This window comes from Protobothrops mucrosquamatus, unplaced genomic scaffold (assembly GCF_001527695.2).
Source record: "Protobothrops mucrosquamatus isolate PMUCROS unplaced genomic scaffold, P.Mucros_1.0 scaffold183, whole genome shotgun sequence".
NCBI classification, from domain to species: Eukaryota; Metazoa; Chordata; class Lepidosauria; order Squamata; family Viperidae; genus Protobothrops; species Protobothrops mucrosquamatus.
This window is the reverse complement of record NW_015386542.1, coordinates 354,904-374,764: the sequence shown is the minus strand read 5'-3', so window position 1 is coordinate 374,764 and position 19,861 is coordinate 354,904. Positions and strand designations below refer to the sequence as shown.

The 19,861-nt window shown below is 41.0% G+C and overlaps 1 protein-coding gene across 1 annotated transcript in view; it reads left to right on the top strand.

The window, feature by feature from the left end:
• GIGYF2 (GRB10 interacting GYF protein 2) overlaps positions 1-16,797 on the top strand; it is a 90,113-nt gene extending 73,316 nt beyond the window's left edge. Inside the window, exons 14-27 of the mRNA XM_015813714.1 lie at positions 2,671-2,762; positions 3,084-3,191; positions 4,559-4,653; positions 5,392-5,492; positions 6,128-6,286; positions 8,106-8,264; positions 8,888-9,121; positions 11,293-11,415; positions 12,832-13,047; positions 13,133-13,341; positions 14,350-14,504; positions 15,000-15,160; positions 15,478-15,625; positions 16,458-16,797. Coding sequence (XP_015669200.1) covers positions 2,671-2,762; positions 3,084-3,191; positions 4,559-4,653; positions 5,392-5,492; positions 6,128-6,286; positions 8,106-8,264; positions 8,888-9,121; positions 11,293-11,415; positions 12,832-13,047; positions 13,133-13,341; positions 14,350-14,504; positions 15,000-15,160; positions 15,478-15,625; positions 16,458-16,525 — 2,028 coding nt within the window. The 3' untranslated portion in view covers positions 16,526-16,797. The remainder of the gene's footprint in view (positions 1-2,670; positions 2,763-3,083; positions 3,192-4,558; positions 4,654-5,391; positions 5,493-6,127; positions 6,287-8,105; positions 8,265-8,887; positions 9,122-11,292; positions 11,416-12,831; positions 13,048-13,132; positions 13,342-14,349; positions 14,505-14,999; positions 15,161-15,477; positions 15,626-16,457) is intronic.
• The last annotated feature ends 3,064 nt before the right edge of the window (positions 16,798-19,861 follow it).

Genomic DNA, 19,861 nt, shown 5'->3' with positions numbered 1-19,861 from the left:
GGCCATTGCCACCGCTTGTGGCAGGACGTTGCACAGAGTTTTGGGGCATTGCTGCTGATCGCGGCAAGGCTCTGCATGGTGTTTTGGGCTGTTTTCAGGAGGCCACATGGTGCTTCAGGCCACTGCCACCAGTCACAGCAAGACGCCATGTGGTGCTTCAGGCTGTTGCCACTGGTTGCGGCAGGACGTCATGCGGCGCTTCAGGCTGTTGCCACCAAAGCACCATGCAGCCTCCTGCAAATGCCCCGAAGCACCGCGCAGCATCCTGCACGACCAGTGGCAACGGCCCAAAGCACCAAGCGGCCTCCTGCAAACGGCCCAAAGCACCAAGCGGCATCGTACCGTGACCGGCGGCAACGGCACAATAGCCATGTGGCATCCGGCCAAAAGTGGCAGCAAGTGACCACTGAAGAAGTCAAGCAGTGATGTGACAGGTGTCGGGGCATGGGAGGCCTGGCTGCTGTGGTCCTAAGGTAAGACATCCTCCGAAAATAAGATCTAGTGCCCATTTGTGAGGCAAATAAAATATAAGTCCGGGTCTTATTTTCGGGGAAACACGATATGTCACTTTACCTGATCATTCCTGGTGACTATGTGAATATATCAGTGTAGTTTTCTTGGCAATACTATGGTATAATTTGGATTTTCTTCTACTTTTTATTGAATAAACTAATTTTATATTTATTTTATATTCCTATTTTTATAAAAGTATTGCTGAATTGGCTATGGGTTCAAAAAGCACTTCTGAAGAAACTTATATTTAAGAGAAAATGTTTAATAAACAATCCAATACATCTTATAATAACATAGAACTGCTTTAACAATTTGTTTGAAAAATAAAGTAGATCCATGCTATTATGGGAAAATTCAACAGTTGTGCCACAACAGAAAATATCTTTCTTCTATTCCTGCCAGTGTAACCTTACTTTATATGTTCAAAAAGTCCCTCTGATGCAGATCTTTTAAAATGAGCAAATATTTGAGCAATGTGGCTTTTGCCCAAAAACAAATTAGCAACTCTTGATAAGAGAAAGTGTTATATTTCCAGTGAAGTGTGAATTAGTGAACAACCTGGCCACCAGATTTTAAGAGAATGCTGTTCAAGATTAAGTCCAATTAAAGAGCATTGCATCAATCTAAATCAGAGATAATAGCATGCTTATTTAAATTGCCTAATGTATACAGTTAACAATTCAGCACTTGCAGAATTTTAGTGGCCATTATAGAACTGTTGTTTTGTTTATTTGTGAATGTCTATACCAGGGGTAGTCAACCTTGGCTCTTTTATGACTCGTGGACTTCAACTCCCAGAATTCCTGAGCCAGCACAGCTGGCTCAGGAATTCTGGAAGTTGAAGTCCACGGGTCATAAAAGAGCCAAGGTTGACTACCCCTGGTCTATACCATTTACATGCAATACATGTATACCGAGAAAATGAACTAAAGCTGAGCCTGCCTTCTCCATGAAATACTTAATATGGGTAGTTCTCAGGTTACAACTGTAATTGAGAGCAGAATTTCTATTGCTAAGCAATGCAGCCATAAAGCATGACATCATGTGACTGCATCAGTTAGCGACAGCAGTCCCAGGAGTCTCTGTTGCAATCATTAACCAAATCCATCACTTGTCAGGTAAGGGACCACCTCTTCTGCCTCCTCTTGAACTCTTCTCATCTGACTATCTCTGCCCCACCCCACTCTCTGCCCTTTGGGCTGCCATGAACAGTGGTATTTCTTGGCAATAGTGTTGCTGCAGTTCAAATAGAGGCCCAGATCCTTCAGCAGTCTTAACCGGTCACCTGATGGGCCTCTACATCAGCACCAGCTCCCCTGTCCCTGCTGAGGAGAACCATCTCAATGCCATGGCAGCCACTACAACCACACAGCACAATGTCCCAGCCATCCTGCTGCCATGCCACTCTCAGCTGACCTCGTCCATGTTTCTCTTACTGATGATGTGCCTGGTCTGGTCCTATACAAGGCAGCTGCTGACTGTGCCAGGCCTTCCTCTCAAGGCCATGTGCACCATTCTTGGATGTTTCAGAAGCTTTCTGAAGCATTGCGAGAACAGCAGATGCAGCTTTCTCACAATGCTTCTGACGGCCTCGGAAACTTTCTAAAGGCTTTCTGAAGCATTGTAATAATGGTATAAATCGCCTTGGAGAAAGAAGCCTGGCGTGATTGGCAGCTGCTTTGCAAAGGTCCAGGCTAGGCACACCTCATCAGCAGTAGGAGAGTCAGAAGGACAGCAGAGGCAGCTGGGGCTTTACATTGTGGAGCTGGGCTGGCTGGCCATGGTGTGGAGTTGGAGGCACCACTGTTGTGGCAGTGGTGCTGAAATAGATCAGTGGTGGCCAGCTGAGATCACTGATGACCCCAGGTCTCTACTTCAGTGTCAGTGCTGCTGCCACCAAGGATTGCCAGTGTGCAGGGAGACTAAAAGGGCAGAGATGGGAAGAGATAAATGGGAGAAGAGAATTGAAGTGCCCCTGCAGACCAGGTACTGCAAAGGCCATAATTTTAGGGACCAGTCAAAAATACTATCCATTCAGAATTGCTGCAACTTGGAATGGTCACTGAACAAATGGTCATTAAGTGAGGACTACCTTATGATCAAACAAGTGGTACAGTTTCCTCCCAAGTTTGGTAACTGATTTGTTTACACCCACAGGGTGAGTTGGACCAAGAACGTCTGACTAGACAACAGGAATTTACGGCCATGTATCAAATGCAGCATCTCCAGTACCAGCAATTTTTGTTACAGTAAGTCTATTGAAAGTCTATGGTTTTTTGCTGATGACTCAAAAGTGTGTAATAGATTTGATGTTCCTGGAGGTATTCATAACACAAAAAACGATTTGGCATTGTTGAAAAATTAGTCAAAAATATGGAAACTGCAGTTCAGGAGATATAGAGATACTAGCTTCTGTAGCTTATGTATACACACAGTCAAACCATTGTGTGTTTCCAGAATCAGATTACATGTGTGTGTGTTATATCTGCATGTATTAATGAAGGTGTTTAAAATTAAAAAAAATAATAATTTTGTAAGTCAGAATGACTATTTTGCATTTTCTTTTGAAGACAACAATATGCACAAGTGATGGCACAACAGCAAAAAGCAGCTGTCTCATCTCAGCAACAGCAGCAACTGACTCTCCTTTTGCAACAATTCCAGGCACTTAAAATGAGGTAAATATGCAGGGTCCAAGGTCACTGATGTGTTTTCTCTGACAAATACATCTCTTTATTTGCATGCAACTATCTGTCGCATTCATGCTTTATATTATTTACTTTGTACATTACCAATGTATCATACTATTGAAGGAATGCTCATTGATACACAGAGAATTTTGTCAACTGAATGGGATGGGTGCAATTTTTTGGGATTCCTTTTCTCTCAGGAGTTTATATTCTGGTGTTCAGAGGGCTGTGGATCAGCATGTGAGCTGATAAGGAATCTTCCTGAATATCATATCCTCATTCCACTGAAGCCTCTGCAGAACCAAATAGCTGGGTAACATGTACTTTCAAAATTCTTCAGCTTCCTCAAATGGAATGGGGATAAAAAAATCTTACAGGAAGTTCTCGAGTTATCCCTGTAATTCAGTGGTTCTCAACCTGTGGGTCGGGACCCCATTTGGGGTCGATCGACCATTTCATGGGGGTCACCAAGCAAGGCTGTCCGCCATTTTTTTTGTCCACCATTTTTCCCCCCTTTTCCGGTGGGTGCCTTACCTCCCTTGGGCTGGGCCAGCTCGTGGTCGGCCTGCTCCGTCTCTGCCGCTTGTCAGCTATGCCTCGGCCGGCGCAGGAGGCGGAACCACGCATGCGCGGTGCTCCCGGGCAGGGAAAGTCCTCGACTTACGACCGGTTGGGTAGTCCTCGACTTATGACCGGTTTAGTCCTCGACTTATGACCGGTTTAGTCCGACTTACGACCGGTTTAGTCCTCGACTTACGACCGGTTGGGGTCGCGGCATTAAAAAGGTTGAGAACCACTGCTGTAATTGAACCTGCAATTACAGCTATGACCATTATAAAGCAGGTCACCATGTGACTGAAACTATTTTACAAACTTTTTTGTGGTGGTCCTTAAGCAAACTCATTGTTCGCTGTGGGGCAGTTTTTGCCGGAAACCCGAAGTAAACCCTGGTTTCTAACAAAACATCATAAATCGTAATCACATGACTGCGAAAACTGTTGAAAGTCCCATTGTCAGTGTTTGTTTGACTTTCACTAAGCGGCTGGTCATAAGTTGAAGACTATCTGTACTAGAAATCTGGGATTAGGGAGGACCATTTATATCATTATATTTATTAATTTGTATCTTCCTGCAGTATATTTATTTTCAATAATGCAGACTTTATACTTAATTTCCAGCTGATAGTATTCAGAGTTTTTATGAAACTTCTAGATTTTGCTCAACCCTGGAAAATACAGAGAAGTACAATACTACTTTAAAACTGGCTTTTTGGAAGGAAAGGAAACAGAAATGTATTAAAACACGATAACTTTTGTCTTGAGAGAGAGTGTTCACTCTCAGTCTTTATGTTACAGAAAAGTTGAACAGAACATGGTGCCACCTGTAACAAGGTCAATGTCAGACACTAGTTCAATTTGGGAACTTCAGTCAACTGCTCCACAAACTACTGGTAGGAAACCATTTTTGAATGTTTATATTGGCTGCATTTAGATATAATATTAAAATTACTAAACCAAAGTTTTAGTGAAATTGCAAGTAACATAAGTTTCAAAGCTGTGGTTTGAAATTCTTCAGCAAGCCAAGATCTTCAACCCTAATTTTAAGCAGTTATGAAACAATGATTTGTGGGGTATGGATATAATAAACTATAATTATTACTGAGATATTCTGTGTTCTTAGAAGTTACCTAGTTAACATACTGATATCTCAGACTTATATAAATAGGACCTTAAATAGTTTAAAGTAAGGAAATTAATATTACTGAATATATTATTCAGCTTATTGGCTTTCATATGTCTGTTTTAATATAAAATGCTTTCTAAATATTTATTTTCATTTGATTCCTTCTGCATTTTTATTGTCACCGATTGATTTCTACCATTGTCTCAGCATTCTGCTCAACAATAACCCCTTTCTACATTTCTTCCTTGAGAAATCCAGCTGGATTTTGTGTCCCGTATCTTTAGATCACTTAGGAATCCAATCCTTAGGAACAAAAAAGATTTCCAATATAAGAATTTGCCAGAATTATGTATTGCAATTACTTTAAAAATTCAAGTAATTGATTAGAGAATATGTTACTACTAACTTAGTCTTATTCCTAATTTAAATGTTTCCTATTTTTATATACTTGATTTATATACATTACATATCTACAGTCTGTATTTTTTCTCTGTTTGCTTTGAAGTCTGGGAAGGAAATAGTGTCTGGGATCTCCCAATTGATACTGCAGCTCAGGGACCAGCTTTAGAACAGTTACAGCAGCTTGAAAAGGCCAAAGTTGCAAAGGTAAGGAGCAGTATATATTTTACTATATGGCATGTTTTTTACTTCAACCTCTAATTTATCTTTTTATAGCAGTTTACTGTGACGCGGCAGATGCCATTTGCATAAGTAGTGCAACTTTTAACAAATGGTTGATTAATTATGTGCTATCAAATTGGTGTTGACTTCTAGTGATCACATAGATAGACTTTCTCCATGACAATCTGTTCTAACTTGGTACTCCCGCTCTTTCAGTGGTATATTGATTACCACTTAACTGAGTTGATCCACCTTGCTCTGGTCATCTTCTCTTTCTTTCCACCTTTCCCAGAATAAGAGCCTTCACAGGGAGCTAGGTCTTCAGATTATGTGTCCAAAGTAGGATAATTTGAAGCTGGTCGCTTGTGCCTTGAGTAAGAACACTGGGTTGGTTTGTTCGATGATCCATTTTCTTATTTGGACATTAAATACAAATAGTTAATTCTTGAGCAGATATTCTTTTAGCACATTGTAAAGACAAAATACTGGGAAGACATTCACTACTGTACTTGTAGAGAAAGATGCTAAGGCAAAAACATATACTAGCAAGAATCATGTAATTACAGTATTTATAGAGATAATTCTATTGTCATATTTCCAGTATTGCTCTTAAATTTTAGCTAGAGCAGGAACAGAGGGAAGTTGAATTAAGGGCCAAAAGAGAAGAAGAAGAACGTAAGAGGCAGGAGGAACTTCGGAGGCAACAGGAAGAACTAATTAGGAGACAGGAGGAAGAAAGAAAAAGAAGAGAAGAAGAGGAGTTAGCTCGGAGGAAACAGGTGACAACTCAAATATGATCAATAAATATTATTGTCATGTTAAAAAATAAGCCATTTTTCCAGTTATTGTGCATGTGTGTAAGAAAGAAACATTGTAGAATTTAATTTTATTCTTACACATTTCTACTTTATATCAGTAAAGCCATAGGAACAACTTCAGGGCCACTCTGAAGAATATTGTAACTATCTGTCAGATAAAAATGTTCAGATCCACTCAGAATTGAACCTGACTGAGCAAGACTGATTGAAGTGTCTGAAGCATGATTTTGTAGATTTATCTGAGATAAGCGATTTTTGAGGAAGTAGACAGGATTAGCTCACAGGGACCCGCAGGTGTGCCTTTTCTGCTATAGCCCCTGCCCTCTGGAATATTCTATCTTCAGAATTAGGATGACCCCAAATCTGGCTTTTCATAAGGCTGAGATGACCTAGTTATGTGTCCTGGCTTGGAGCCCGACATGTGTTAAGGACTCTGTTTCTTGACCATATTAAAATCCATACATCTATGGTGGTAACTTTACTCAGCGACCATATATATTTATTTATATTGTTTTCATTATTTTATGGCTATGCCATAAATAATTCGGAGTCACTTGTTGAGATAGAGGGCTATAGAAATCAAATAAGTAAAAGCAGTGTTTCATAGTGGTGCAGTGATTGAGTGGTGCAATATTGCAGGAAAACTCTGCCACAGCCTGGAATATGATCCTGACAGGACTCAAGGTCGACTCAACCTTCCATCCTTCCAAGGTTGGTAAAATGAGGTCCCAGATTGTTGGGGGCAATATGCAAAGAATGCTGACATTGTAAACCGTCCAGAGAATGCTGTAAAGCACCAGGGGGCAGTATGTAAGTCTAAATGCTATTGCTATAGTCTCAAAATAAGAGAATTATGTATTAAATGGGGAAAAAATCCAAATATTGAAAAGCAATGTTAACCAACATTCCAGTTATCTTCTGTTTGAATTTTTAAAGGATGTAATTAAAAACTATAGCATAGCTCCTGAAAAAGATCTTGTAGTCTATTTATTTGTACTCTGCATATAATAATTACTTAATAGTTACAAGATTTTCTCTTTCCAAAAGGCAGACAGAGATTTCAGATGATGCCGACAAAATTTGGTAGCTTAATTTAAAAAAAAAAAAAAAAAAGCTTGAATGAAATGAATAGCAATGATCAAAGGAAACCCACTGTACTTCTACTCATCAGTTCCTCCATCCTTACTCCTTCATTCTGAAGGAGCCAAGGGCCTTGTTGAAACGTTTTGTGTAGCAAGAAAACAACCAGCAGAATCTGCGCCACATTCTAGGGCAGCGGTTCTCAACCTATGGGTCGCGATCCCATTTGGGGTTGATCGACCATTTCACGGGGGTCGCCAAGCAAGGCTGTCCGCCATTTTTTCCCCCTTTTTCCGGCGGGTGCCTTACCTCCCTTGGGCTGGGCCAGCTGGTGGTCGGCCTGCTCCGTCTCTGCCGCTTGCCAGCTACGCCTCGGCCGGCGCAAGGGGCGGAACCACACATACGTGGCACTCCCGGGCAGGGAAAGTCCTCGACTTACGACCGGTTGGGTAGTCCTCGACTTACGACCGGTTTAGTCCTCGACTTACGACCGGTTTAGTCCTCGACTTACGACCGGTTGGGGGTCGCGGCATTAGAAAGGTTGAGAACCACTGTTCTAGGGAGTGGGGCATCTGGGTGGGCAGGTAGTGCCACAGTTATGTATTAAATATATGAATTTACAAGAAAAATAATTTTTGAATAGCAATTTTACAATATTCAGCCTGTTCATGTTGCTTGTAACCTTTTCTTTTTGTGTAAGGAGGAAGCTCTCAGGCGGCAACGGGAACAAGAAATTGCACTAAGGAGGCAGCGAGAGGAAGAGGAAAGGCAACAACAGGAAGAAGCACTTAGAAGGTTGGAAGAAAGGAGAAGAGAAGAAGAGGAAAGACGGCAGCGAGAAGAGTTGCTTCGCAAACAGGTGAAAAGAAGGATGCTGATCTGTTCAGAACGAATAGACTTGTGATAATCTCTGCTGCCTTCATGAAAAGGAGATACTTGCATATTTCCTCCCCAGGGATGATTGTAATTTTAATAGGCCATCATAGATGAAACAGAAAAGAGATTGTTATTGATTAAACACAAGGTTTTTAGCAATTCAAAATTGATAAATGATGATACTGCCCCAGCTGGACAAATTTTTAAATGAACTTTGAAAACCTGTTTTCCCAAAACTGGGATATCAGGGTGTTCCTCTTTGCTGTGAAGTTTTTGTTCAGTTTGGGTGGGTTTCTTCTCTCCCTGTTACACGTACTGCCGTGTTTACTTTTTCTTTATCTGTTTTTTTAGAAGTTGTATCTGTTTTTGCATTCAAGTCGCCCAGAGTTAGTTGGGAGTAGACAGATGAGTTATATAATTAATTAAGGACTGCTTAGTTGAATTATTTGAAATTAGTTCTATTCTACCAAATAGTTACGTTTTGGAGCAAGTTGCACTGTTTGAAGCAGAGAATACCTACATATCTGTATAATTTGAAATACTGTGAAAGTCAAACATTTTAATCTAGAATTTTAGAAGATTTGCTTTTTTTCTGAACCTGGAAAGGAAGAGGAGGCTGCCAAATGGGCACGTGAAGAAGAGGCCAAGCGTCAGGTAGAAGAAAACCGATTGCGCCTGGAAGAAGCAGCAGCTCAGCAGCGGCAAGAAGAGGAAGAACAGAAGCGGAAAGAGCTGGAACTCCAACGCCAGAAGGAAATTATGAGGCTGAGGCAGCAGCAGCAGGAAGCTTTGCGTCGATTGCAGCAGCAGCAACAGCAGCAGCAACTCGCGCAGATGAAGGTACCGATATTCTCCAGTGTAACTTTTGTATTGTTTTCAAATGAATAATGACTGTTGTTAACAAACGAATATGGAATTATGCTCATAACGAGACTAGAGATTCATCCTGTTAATTCTGCAAAATCTGCACAATTGTTGCTGTTTTTTAACTTTAGATCAGAATATGTATATCTCTTATTTCAATGAGCAGCCTGTTTGCTGTTCTGTGTTTCAGGCAGGCACAGAATAAGCCCTCTTTTGAGCCCCAAAGGAAGCCGATAGCATTTCTTTACTCTCTAAACAAAAACTTTTAAACTTACCAAGTAGCATGTGTTAGTTCTAAATCTAGACCTATGAGAGGAAAATGTACAGGTAGTCCTCGTTCAATGACCGTTCCTTCAGCGACCTTAGTTACAGTGGCGCTTTTTGAAGTTGTAGCTTTGGCAGCCGCCCCACAGTCATTTGATCCAAATTCAGACATTTGGCAGCTCACCTGCGTTTACAACCACAGCGTGTGCTTCAACTCCCCCCACCTGTTTACCTCTTCACCCTTCTCTGCCCTTTTGGCTACTCTGCATTTTGCCATTCCTGCTGCCCTGCCCTCTGCTGCTCCAGCTAACCTTTGCCATCTTCTTCCTCCTGCTACTGACAAAGCACACCCAGCTGACCCAGCTCTTGGCCCTTTTCCGTGCCTGGCACCCTGCACTCGGCCACCATCCCCAGCTGACCTTTGCTATCTTCCTCCTCCTCCTGTTCACAAGACACTGTCAGCTGAGGCAGCTGCTGGCCCTTAGCAAAGCCTCCTGCAGTAGCAGCAGGAGGAAGAAGACACAGAAGGTCAACTGCGGGTGGGAGGTGGAGCGGTGGAGACTAAAAAGTCTGAAATGCAGGGGAGATAGGCAGATGGGGGGAACCGAATCAGAGGCAAGCTTGGCAGGACAGCAGAACCTCATCTGCTGAAAGGAGCTCACCAGGCCTGGATGAAGAGAAGGCAGCAGGGTAAGAGAAATGTGAGTTTCCTTGTCTAACCACAGCATGGTCCTTGCCTAATGACCACAACCAGGAATAGCTGGAACTCCTATTGCTAAGCAGGGTGGTCACATGTTTCCCCTAGCAACCACTTCACTTAGCGATGGACATTCTGGCCCCAATTTGGGTCATTAAACAAAGACTACTTGTACAATATTTCTAGTAGTCACAACAGTGGGTTGTAATACCACCATATCCTTTTTCTACGAGAAGCTGAAACTGAATAGCTCATGCTAAAGATGCAAACTTACAGAATGTAATTATTTTAAAAGACAGATTGTAATTCTTTTCTGAATCTATACTACTCTTGATCTTTGAAGAAATCTATAACTCCAGCAACACAAATGCAGGCATTCGGTGACTTGTGACCACAGTTGGGTCCAGAATTTCCATTGCTAAGCAATGCAGTCAGAACATGCAATGTCATCTGACTACTGGGGGGAGTTGAAGCAACCCTGTGGTTGTAAGTGTGTGTAGGCTGCTAAGTGCCTTAATCTTGACCATGTGACCGTGAGGCACTGCAACAGCTGTAACCTTGTGGACCAGTTGTAAGTCCCTTCATTCAACACCACTGTAACTTTGACTGATCACTCAACAACTGAGCATAAGTTATTTGTGTATAATAAGCAATATTATATTTTTATGCATTATACTTCCCTACTTCCTCCTCCTCCTCCTCCTTCCTGTCTTTTTCAGGCTGTCCCGTATGGCAAACCACTTCACATTTAATCATTCTAGATAAAAAATTTGTCCAAAGACTCTGTCTCATGAATACTTAACTTACTTTTGTTAATGCATCTTTTGGAGTTTCCCCTTCTGAATTACTGGTTCTTCAACTGTTTTAGCTGTTTCCCTTCTTTTACATGGGATATTTAAGCTCAATAAAATCCATTTATTTTTCAGAGTCTCTACCTCAACCTTTAATCGGAACTTTACTACTGTAGAAACTTTCTCTTTGTTGGTAATATGAAATTTATATTGAGGTACAATCTTGGATGTCATACAGAAAAGAATTGCAATTCTACAGTATAAGAGAGCACTAATCAAATTGTGCTTAAGCTAGTACCTGTAGTCTTGTTACCCTTTCTTATCACATTTTTGATGTATTTCTTATCTCCATTTGGAGAATCTAACTGGCATCTTCTGTGTATATTTGCTCCTAGCTCCCTTCTTCTTCAACATGGGGTCAGCAATCTAGTTCAAGAGCTTGTCAATCACAGGCAACATTATCATTAGCAGAAATCCAAAAGCTTGAAGAAGAAAGAGAAAAACAACTTCGAGAAGAGGTAAATGTTATAGCAGGGGTGTCAAACTCAATTTCATTGAGGGCCAAATCAACATTATGGTTGCCCTCAAAGGGCCAGGTGGGTGTGGCCTGGTGGGTGTGGTCGGTTCATAGCTCATGCCGAGGGGGCCTGTGGGGGGGCAGAGAAGGCTGGGAGGGGGGATCCAGAGGTCTCCAGTGGAGGAATGTGAGACCAAGGCAAGTGCCAAAGCCTCATCCGCCAGAGGAGCCTCACCGTCCACCAGACGAGAAGCCGAAAGGGGAGGTGCCCGGCTCATTGCATGGGAGACAGGACCTGGCCCGTGGGACAAAAGATGGGCAGAGTTGAGCGTCAGCGGGAACCAGCTCCAGGTTGCCCTCTCTACCGTCTGGCAGGGCCAGAGAGGGGAATGCAGCACTCACTGTGGACAAGGAGCCAGGAGCGCGGGGTGGCATGAGCCACGCATGGAGAAGAAGGGCTGTGCCAGCGGAATACCATGGCCTGAGCAGAGAGGAGTCTGGGCGCAGACCTTCCCGGAGGAGGATCCAGGCGCCAAGTTAGCGATGATGGTCCCCCGGGCTGCCCGGAGCCCTGGGCAGCGGAGGCCAAGTGCCCAGCCTGGTCCTCAAGCTCCTGGGGTACCAGGACCCTGCAGACCACCTAGCCCCACTTCCCCGAGGGGCTCCTGGCTGGTGCCAGTGCTTCCACGGGATGAGGTGAGGCTGGGCACACAAGGCCAGGCATGGAGAGGCTGGTTAAGGCAAGGCCGGGCATGGCAAGGAGAGGAGAGGGCGGGCATGGCATAGCTAGGTGAGAAGCCAGGAGAGGAGAGGTTGGGCAAGGTGGGGCTGGGCGAGGAGGCCGGGCAAGGTGAGGCTGTGCATGATGAGGAGAGGAGAGACAAGGCCTGGTGTGGCAAGGAGAGGCTGGGCAAGGAGAGGAGAGGCTGGGCAAGGCGAGACCGGGCATGACGAGGTAAGGAGAGGTCGGGCTTGACGAGGAGAGGCCGGGCATGACAAGGCAAGGTGAACGAACTGCAGCTGCTGCCGGTCACTGCCAGTTCCTGTGCGTTCTCTGGCTCCTGTGCGTGCGCCCATGGGGGAGCCTGGCCAGGGTGGGATCGGCTTGGGCTGAGACAGCTGTTTCCACGGTGACCCCACAGGCCAGATCTAACCACATCATGGGCGGGATCTGGCCCGTGGGCCTTGAGTTTGACATATCTGTGTTTAAGAACAATAGTTTTGGATAGCTGCTGAGAGAGAAATCTGGAATTTGTTTCCTTAAGTCTGGGATGTGCATTGGGAAAGACATTACATGATTCTACCTATTCTTTTGTGCTTCTGAAAAATCCACTGTTGCTTGCAAAAATGAGTGGTGGCTACTAGAGGGCACTCCTGTGATGTTTTGCAATCAAGTTTTGCATTTACTCTCTTCTAGCAAAGGCGTCAACAGCGTGAACTAATGAAAGCTCTCCAGCAGGAACAGCAGCAGCAGCAACAGAAGCTGTCTGGTTGGGGAAATGTTGCCAAGTCTGCCGGCACTACAAAATCTCTCTTGGAGATACAGCAGGAAGAGGCAAGGCAGATGCAGAAGCAGCAACACCAGCAGCAGCAGCAGCAGCAGCAGCAACAGAGCAGACCCCGCAGCAGTACAGTGAGTAGCTCCTAAATTTTAATGTTTATAATTTTCTCATTTACGTCAAGGTAGATTTAAATACTTCATCCTTTTTGTTCCCCAGCAACATTCAAATCGGCATACCAGCATTGGCAATTCAGTATGGGGCTCTCTAAGCACAAATCCTAGCAGCCAATGGGCATCAGATCTTGTCAGTAGTATTTGGAGTAATGCTGATACAAAAAATTCAAACATGGGATTCTGGGATGATGCAATCAAAGAAGTGGGTCCTCGTAACGCAACTAATAAAAACAAGAACAATGCTAGCATCAGGTAAGAATCTGTGTGGTTGCTTTTTTTCTTTCTTCTATTAGATAATGCCAAAGCGTGCTGCATTTCCTATAAATTGTTCGGTGGATGAAAGTTTTCTATCAAACCGCAGCACAACCAGGATTGCTTATTTAATCATATTTTAGATTAGCTGGTATAAATAACTGGTAAAAAGTATTAGGCAGGGTAAAAGGCAGTGGGCTATCCAGCTTTGTCTTAAGAACAGCCTGGAGTGATATATGCATTTACAGAAGCTAAGTCTGGCTTAAAAGCAAAAAAGATTTATTTATTCTACCTTTATTATTTTTATAAATAACTCAAGGTAGCAAACATCCCTTGTGCTCCTTCGTCTTCCTGTTTTCCCCACAATAACCAATCCTGCCAGGTGAGTTGGGCTAAGAGAGAGTACTGGCCCAAAGCCCTCCTCATGGCCTTCATGATTAAGATGGGACTAGAATTCACATTTTCCTAGTTTCTAGCATGGCATTATGTCTGTCTGTCTGTCTGTCTGTCTGTCTGTCTGTCTCTGTCTGTCTCTGTCTGTCTCTGTCTGTCTGTCTGTCTGTCTGTTTGTTTAAAACATTTGTATAGCCGCCCATCTTAATACTGATCTTTGGGTGACTTACAACCTAATCTAGCACATATGTTAGGTCCAGAAATATCCAGAATGATGCACACAGGGCAAGACTTCTGCTGTGGCTACCTCCAAGTGACACATGTTTTTCAGGATGTAAAAATAGAAGGTAGTCATTGAACAGGCAAGGGGAAGGATAGTCCAGCCCAGTATGGAGTCAAGTAAGTATGACTAGGAGCAAATGGATAGATAGTAAGTCCAGCTGGCTGCATCTATTAAGATTATACTTCATTGTACACCCATATGACTTTTTTTTATATAATTGATAGATTGCTGGAGTTTTCTGGTTTCTAGACTTGCATACTTCCTATACTATTCCTGGCAATCTACATCTCTTCCCCATACTCTGCAGTGATAGTGTTTTTTCTTTGTCCCAGTAAATCTATAGGTGTTACAAGCAGGCATAATAAGAAGGTAGAAGAAGAAGAAAAGTTATTGAAATTGTTTCAGGGAGTTAATAAACCTCAGGATGGATTCACTCAGTGGTGTGAACAAATGCTTCATGCACTCAACACAGCTAACAACTTGGATGGTAAGCAGTAGTAAAAGGTACAAGCATCTTACAATACATACCATGCATGTTACCACATATTACAAGAAATTGTATCATAGTTGCATTCTAAATCCATGATATTGTTTTGTGGTATAAATAAAAATGAGAAAATTATAGACGATCTAATACTCATTGCCCAATATTCTTGAGTGGATATATAAATTGTGCTGCATAATACCACTTATATTTTGGAACCGTAGATCTTAGCACAGGACTTACGACATTGCTGAAAAGTAGGAGTAGCATGTTTGCTGTTTTTTATTAACAAGTAAATTCTTTATTAGATAACTCTGTGATAAGAGGAAATGGTTTTCGTTTTTTTTATTTTTCTTCAAGCAGAAATAATTTTGTTTTACATAAAGCTTTTAAAGAAATTTATCAAATCGTTGATACTGGAAAGCTCTTGTCCATTGCATTGCATTACTTGACATTCTTTACAGATTTCTCACAATTGAATCTCCCTTCTTATTCTAGTTCCCACATTTGTTTCTTTCCTGAAAGAAGTGGAATCTCCTTACGAGGTTCATGATTACATCAGAGCTTATCTTGGGGACACCCCTGAAGCCAAGGAATTTGCCAAGCAGTTTCTTGAGCGCCGTGCCAAACAAAAAGCCAACCAACAACGGCAGCAGCAGGTTCATATTTCTGTTTTGGGGGAATATTTCTGTCAGAAATAGATATTACTTGGGCAGATAGATGTGGAATTGTTCTTTAAAAGGAGAGCATGTTTGAGTACTGATGTGTTAATATAGGAACTATTAATAATGAAGCTTTTCTTAAAACTGTATGTAGATAAAGTAAATAGAATAAACCATGATCATATGGAAAATGTCTATCAGATAACTGATAGTATATGAAAATGTGTTCTGATACATTCCTACAATAGGGAGAATGGTTCTTAGGCAAGTACACAAAGCTTAATTTTATCTTAAAATGTATCCTTTATTTCCAGGATTCTGTATGGGGGGTGAACCATAGTTCTTTACATACAGTCTTTCAAACTAATCAGAGCAACAATCAACAGTCCAGTTTTGAAGCAGTGCAGAGTGGCAAAAAGAAGAAGAAACAAAAAATGGTTCGTGCAGATCCCAGCTTGTTAGGTGAGTTTTAGAACGTCCAAATTAGAATTAGTTTATAACATTGGTGTGCCTTCAAGTCAGCCTAAACGTCTGACAGCTGCCTGGGAATAATCCCTACAGTTTTCTTGGCAAAGCTTTTTGGAAGTATTTTGCCACTTCCTCCTTCCTAAAGCTGGGGGAGAGCAACTGGCCTAAAATTATCCAGGTGATTTTGGGTCTAAGGCAGGACCAGAACCCATGTTCTCCCAGTTTCTAGCCTGAAGCCTTCCTTCATCACATCAGACTGATTCTCACGATGTAACATCATTGCTCTAAATATCTTGCACATTTTTCTGCAATAAACCAGAAATTTAATATGGTACGTTAAATAAATGGAGTCCCACAGAGAACATAGAAACTAAGAAGAGTTGGTAATAACTATTTTTTCTCCTCTTGGGATTGCAGTTTTATTTATCAGTCAACACCTTTTTAGTCCCTAGAGTTTGCTCCACAGATTATTTTATTACTTCTGCAATCAGATGTATGCAGGAAAAACAGCTACAGAAGTTTTATGTACATATCTGCACATTTAAACTTCATCTACTCCATTCTGTTGATTTGTTAGATTCCTAAGAAACAGTAGATAAGAGGGTATGTATTTTTTTTTATAAAATATTTGATTATCAAGAGAATTCTTCAATAATACTTTTATTATATGAATCAATGTCTTAAAAGTACTGAACTGATATACTAGAAAGTTTTTTTTTCTTAACTACTGTCTATAATTTTGTATGATTGTTTAATTACATGTAAACTGGGAAGTATGAAACACAATTCATCTGTGAACTGATAAACTCGGATCTGTCTTTTTCAGGTTTCTCAGTTAATGCTTCATCAGAACGGCTCAATATGGGAGAAATAGAGACTTTGGATGACTACTGAGTAAATACCACTCACCTGGCTTTTCCAGTGTCTGTTAACCATGCATTCTCCACTGCCGGACAGAGTCCTTTCTCTTCACTGCTCTCATCTGCCTTGCAAATGGATCACAGAATCAATCATCTCAGGCTGCTGTTTTTAGCTTCAACAAATGCTTTCTGCCCAGGATTGCACAGCCACCTTCATTTATATTGGTCTTTGATTTTTGTACTGGGTAGACAGAAAAGAAGATTTATTCAAGAGGTTGAATTCAAAGCACTGTGAGTGATTTTTTTTTCTCCCAAGCTATTTGGAAAGCCATCTGGAGGTCTACATATGGTAGCTTCCTTCGCTTCTGTCATCATTTTCACAACAACAAGCCCGTGCAATCATGGTGGAGAGCTCATGGTTAACAGATGTCATTCAGAACCAAAACGCCGTGCAGATACTGACTTCCATGCCTTCCAGTTTCAGGAGGTACATTCATAAGTTAACTGTAAAACTGCCAACAGCAGAATTTTTTTGTGGTGGGCAGCATTCAGCTTGGATTGGTCTGGCCTTGCACATCCCTGTCAGCCTATCTTCAGCACATTGCATTTGGGGAAGCTTAAGTCTGTCTTCATTAAGTGGTGGTGTCAACGCTACTTGAGTTCAGGCTTCAGCACATCCAGCCTTCTTGAACAATTGGGGACTCAAGTTGTGGGAGGAGGCACTTACTTCAGGCTGAATTTCTCCTGTAATTCTCTTTCCTCCATTGTGATTGGGCCAGTTATTTTGGACCCTTCTGCTGTGAATTTGTCTCGTTTCAGAGACACATAGGATCTTTACCATATGTATGTTCATCAGTTGGGTTTGAGGGAGAATTTGACATTACCTTTGAAGCATGAAATGTAGCCAGATTTTCATCTGGTTACATAGTGATTCAGGATTTTGTAAGTTCTGCAGCAGCATTATGCCAAGGAACAGGAGATGTCGTCTTCAAAGAAAAATAAACGACACAAGGAATTTGAGCATTGGCAGTGTCTTATGTTTGTAAAAAAAAATAATCATATGAATAAAATGCAGTGTGCTGGTTTTTGCTACATAGTACACTCTCCCATTACTTTCACTGTGCTCATATTTATGCCATCCATCTTCTCCCTGTTCTATTCCAGAATTCAGTGCACTTAGGTATCTCCACCCTTGTCTCCCACCCCAATCTCCCACTGGCGCAGTGAAGTTGCTGTGTGAAGATTTTTTTTCTGTCATTACCTGAAGAAAACAACTGAAGTTTCTTTAAATTTTATTTCAATTGATTTTCCTCTCCCTTCCTCGTCTTTCAAATGCCAATTTGTACAATAACTGTATAGAGATGGTTGTAGAGTTGTAAATAGTTTTGCATCTAGTAGCACAGAGAAACCTGTCACAAATCTTCTCTCCTGCTCGCCTTTACTTTGTACACTTATGAAGCAGGAGGGGGGGTAGTTATGTTTACAACAGATCTTTAAATTCCTTCTGAACTCTACATAATAAGAAGGGGGGAAAAAGAAGTTAAAAAAAATAAAACCTGGTTGTATTATTGCACATATTGTTTGCTTTTGTCAAAGCCAATTTTGGCAACCTTTTGTGGTGCTAAACTCAGCCTTGAAGTGCTACAATTATCCATTTGCTTAACTGACAAGCAAGCACACAGGAGCTGGAGGGACAGCAGTTGCTTTATTTTATAATCCTAGAGGAATGTTGCTGGTTTTTCTACTTGATCATTTTAGAGGTGGAAATAAACATCAAGGCTGCAAATGTTTGACAAAGATTCACTCTTCACTTTTTCCATTTGAAGACATTCCCTTATTCACACTCTGGTTTTGTTTATGCAAGAGACCCAAGTCTGGGTAGTTCCTTTTACAGCTGTAAACATCTAGAATAGAGCCTTTAGTAAGCCTAATGTGATCAAAACAGCAAGTACTGTATCAAACAGCATGGCTCTCTAATCTACTTGTAAAATATGCCGTCTTTTGGGAACAGATGATTTTATGTGACTCTTAAACGTAGACTTAACACTTCGGTCTACACTCCTTAACACTAGATTGCCCTAGATTTCAATAGCTGTTTTGGGATGAGTTAAGGAAATAAAAAAATCAGATTAACTATGTTTCAAATGTTTTATAAACATTTTAGAATGTCCACTTCCCTTTCTCTAAATTATTGTAACATAATATTTTTATAGAGCCCTATGGAACAGTTCTGTACATCTCACCTCAAAAGTGAATCCTATTAAATTTTATTAGACTTACTTCCAAATAAGTGTTTTAGAATTGCTGTCTTCGTGTAAGTCTCAATTTTTTTTAAAGTGAGATGTAAGTTATGTAAATAAAGATGTAATCCTTCTTTTAGGTCAGTTTGCTAGTCCAAGAACCTGTATACAAACAATTTTGAGTATGTAAGAAGCCAGTTCTAAACTGAATTAATTTTAGTAAAAATTGGCATGGGTAAAATTTGAAGCTCAGGAAACAACTGCCTTATTTGAATACTACTACTACTACTACTACTACTACTACTACTACTACTACTACTACTACTACTACTACTACTACTACCACCACTACTACAATAATAATAATAGCCTTTCTTTTGTATAATCTTGTAATTCATGGAGAGACAGATGACAGATTGAGATCTGTAAATAGAACCTGACTGATTTGCAGTCAATTGACAAATATCTCAGATTTAAATCAGACGGAATGGACTGATACTTATCTGTGCAAAACATTCCACTATATGAACCTTTAGAGTCCAGTAAATAATTTTCTTTATTTATGTCAGAAGCACCTACAAACATATAGACATATAGCATTCAATACTGAGCAAGTAAAATAGGCATAAAATAGGTCATAAAAATATAGCACATTTAAAAATATGTAAAATAGGATTAAAACTAAATGATATTAATTAAATAATAAATAAATTAGTCAGTAATTAGCTCTCTTTTTTGAGCCACCATTTGTATTTGTTGATCTCAAGGTTCTGGTAAAAAAATGGATTTTGCAACTTGAACTCTGTTCTGTAATGGACTGTCATAAACTATGATTTATTAGAAGCTTTTCAAATTTTAGTTTGGACAGATTTTAATGTCTAAAGTCAATTATCCTCTGCAGAATTAATACTGATAGTTACAATTATCCAAATGCCAATAAATTACCTTACCATAATGATCATCACACAGGCAGCTTTCTCCCTGAACAGGTACAAACTGAGCTTTGAACTGAAACCTTTTAGAATAATAATCCTGTGAAGTGTGATACAACTGTTAAGTAGTATTTCAGTTATAATGTTCAGTGGTGCTGGGTCATTTAAATAGTTTTAATGCAACTCATTTCATAAGTA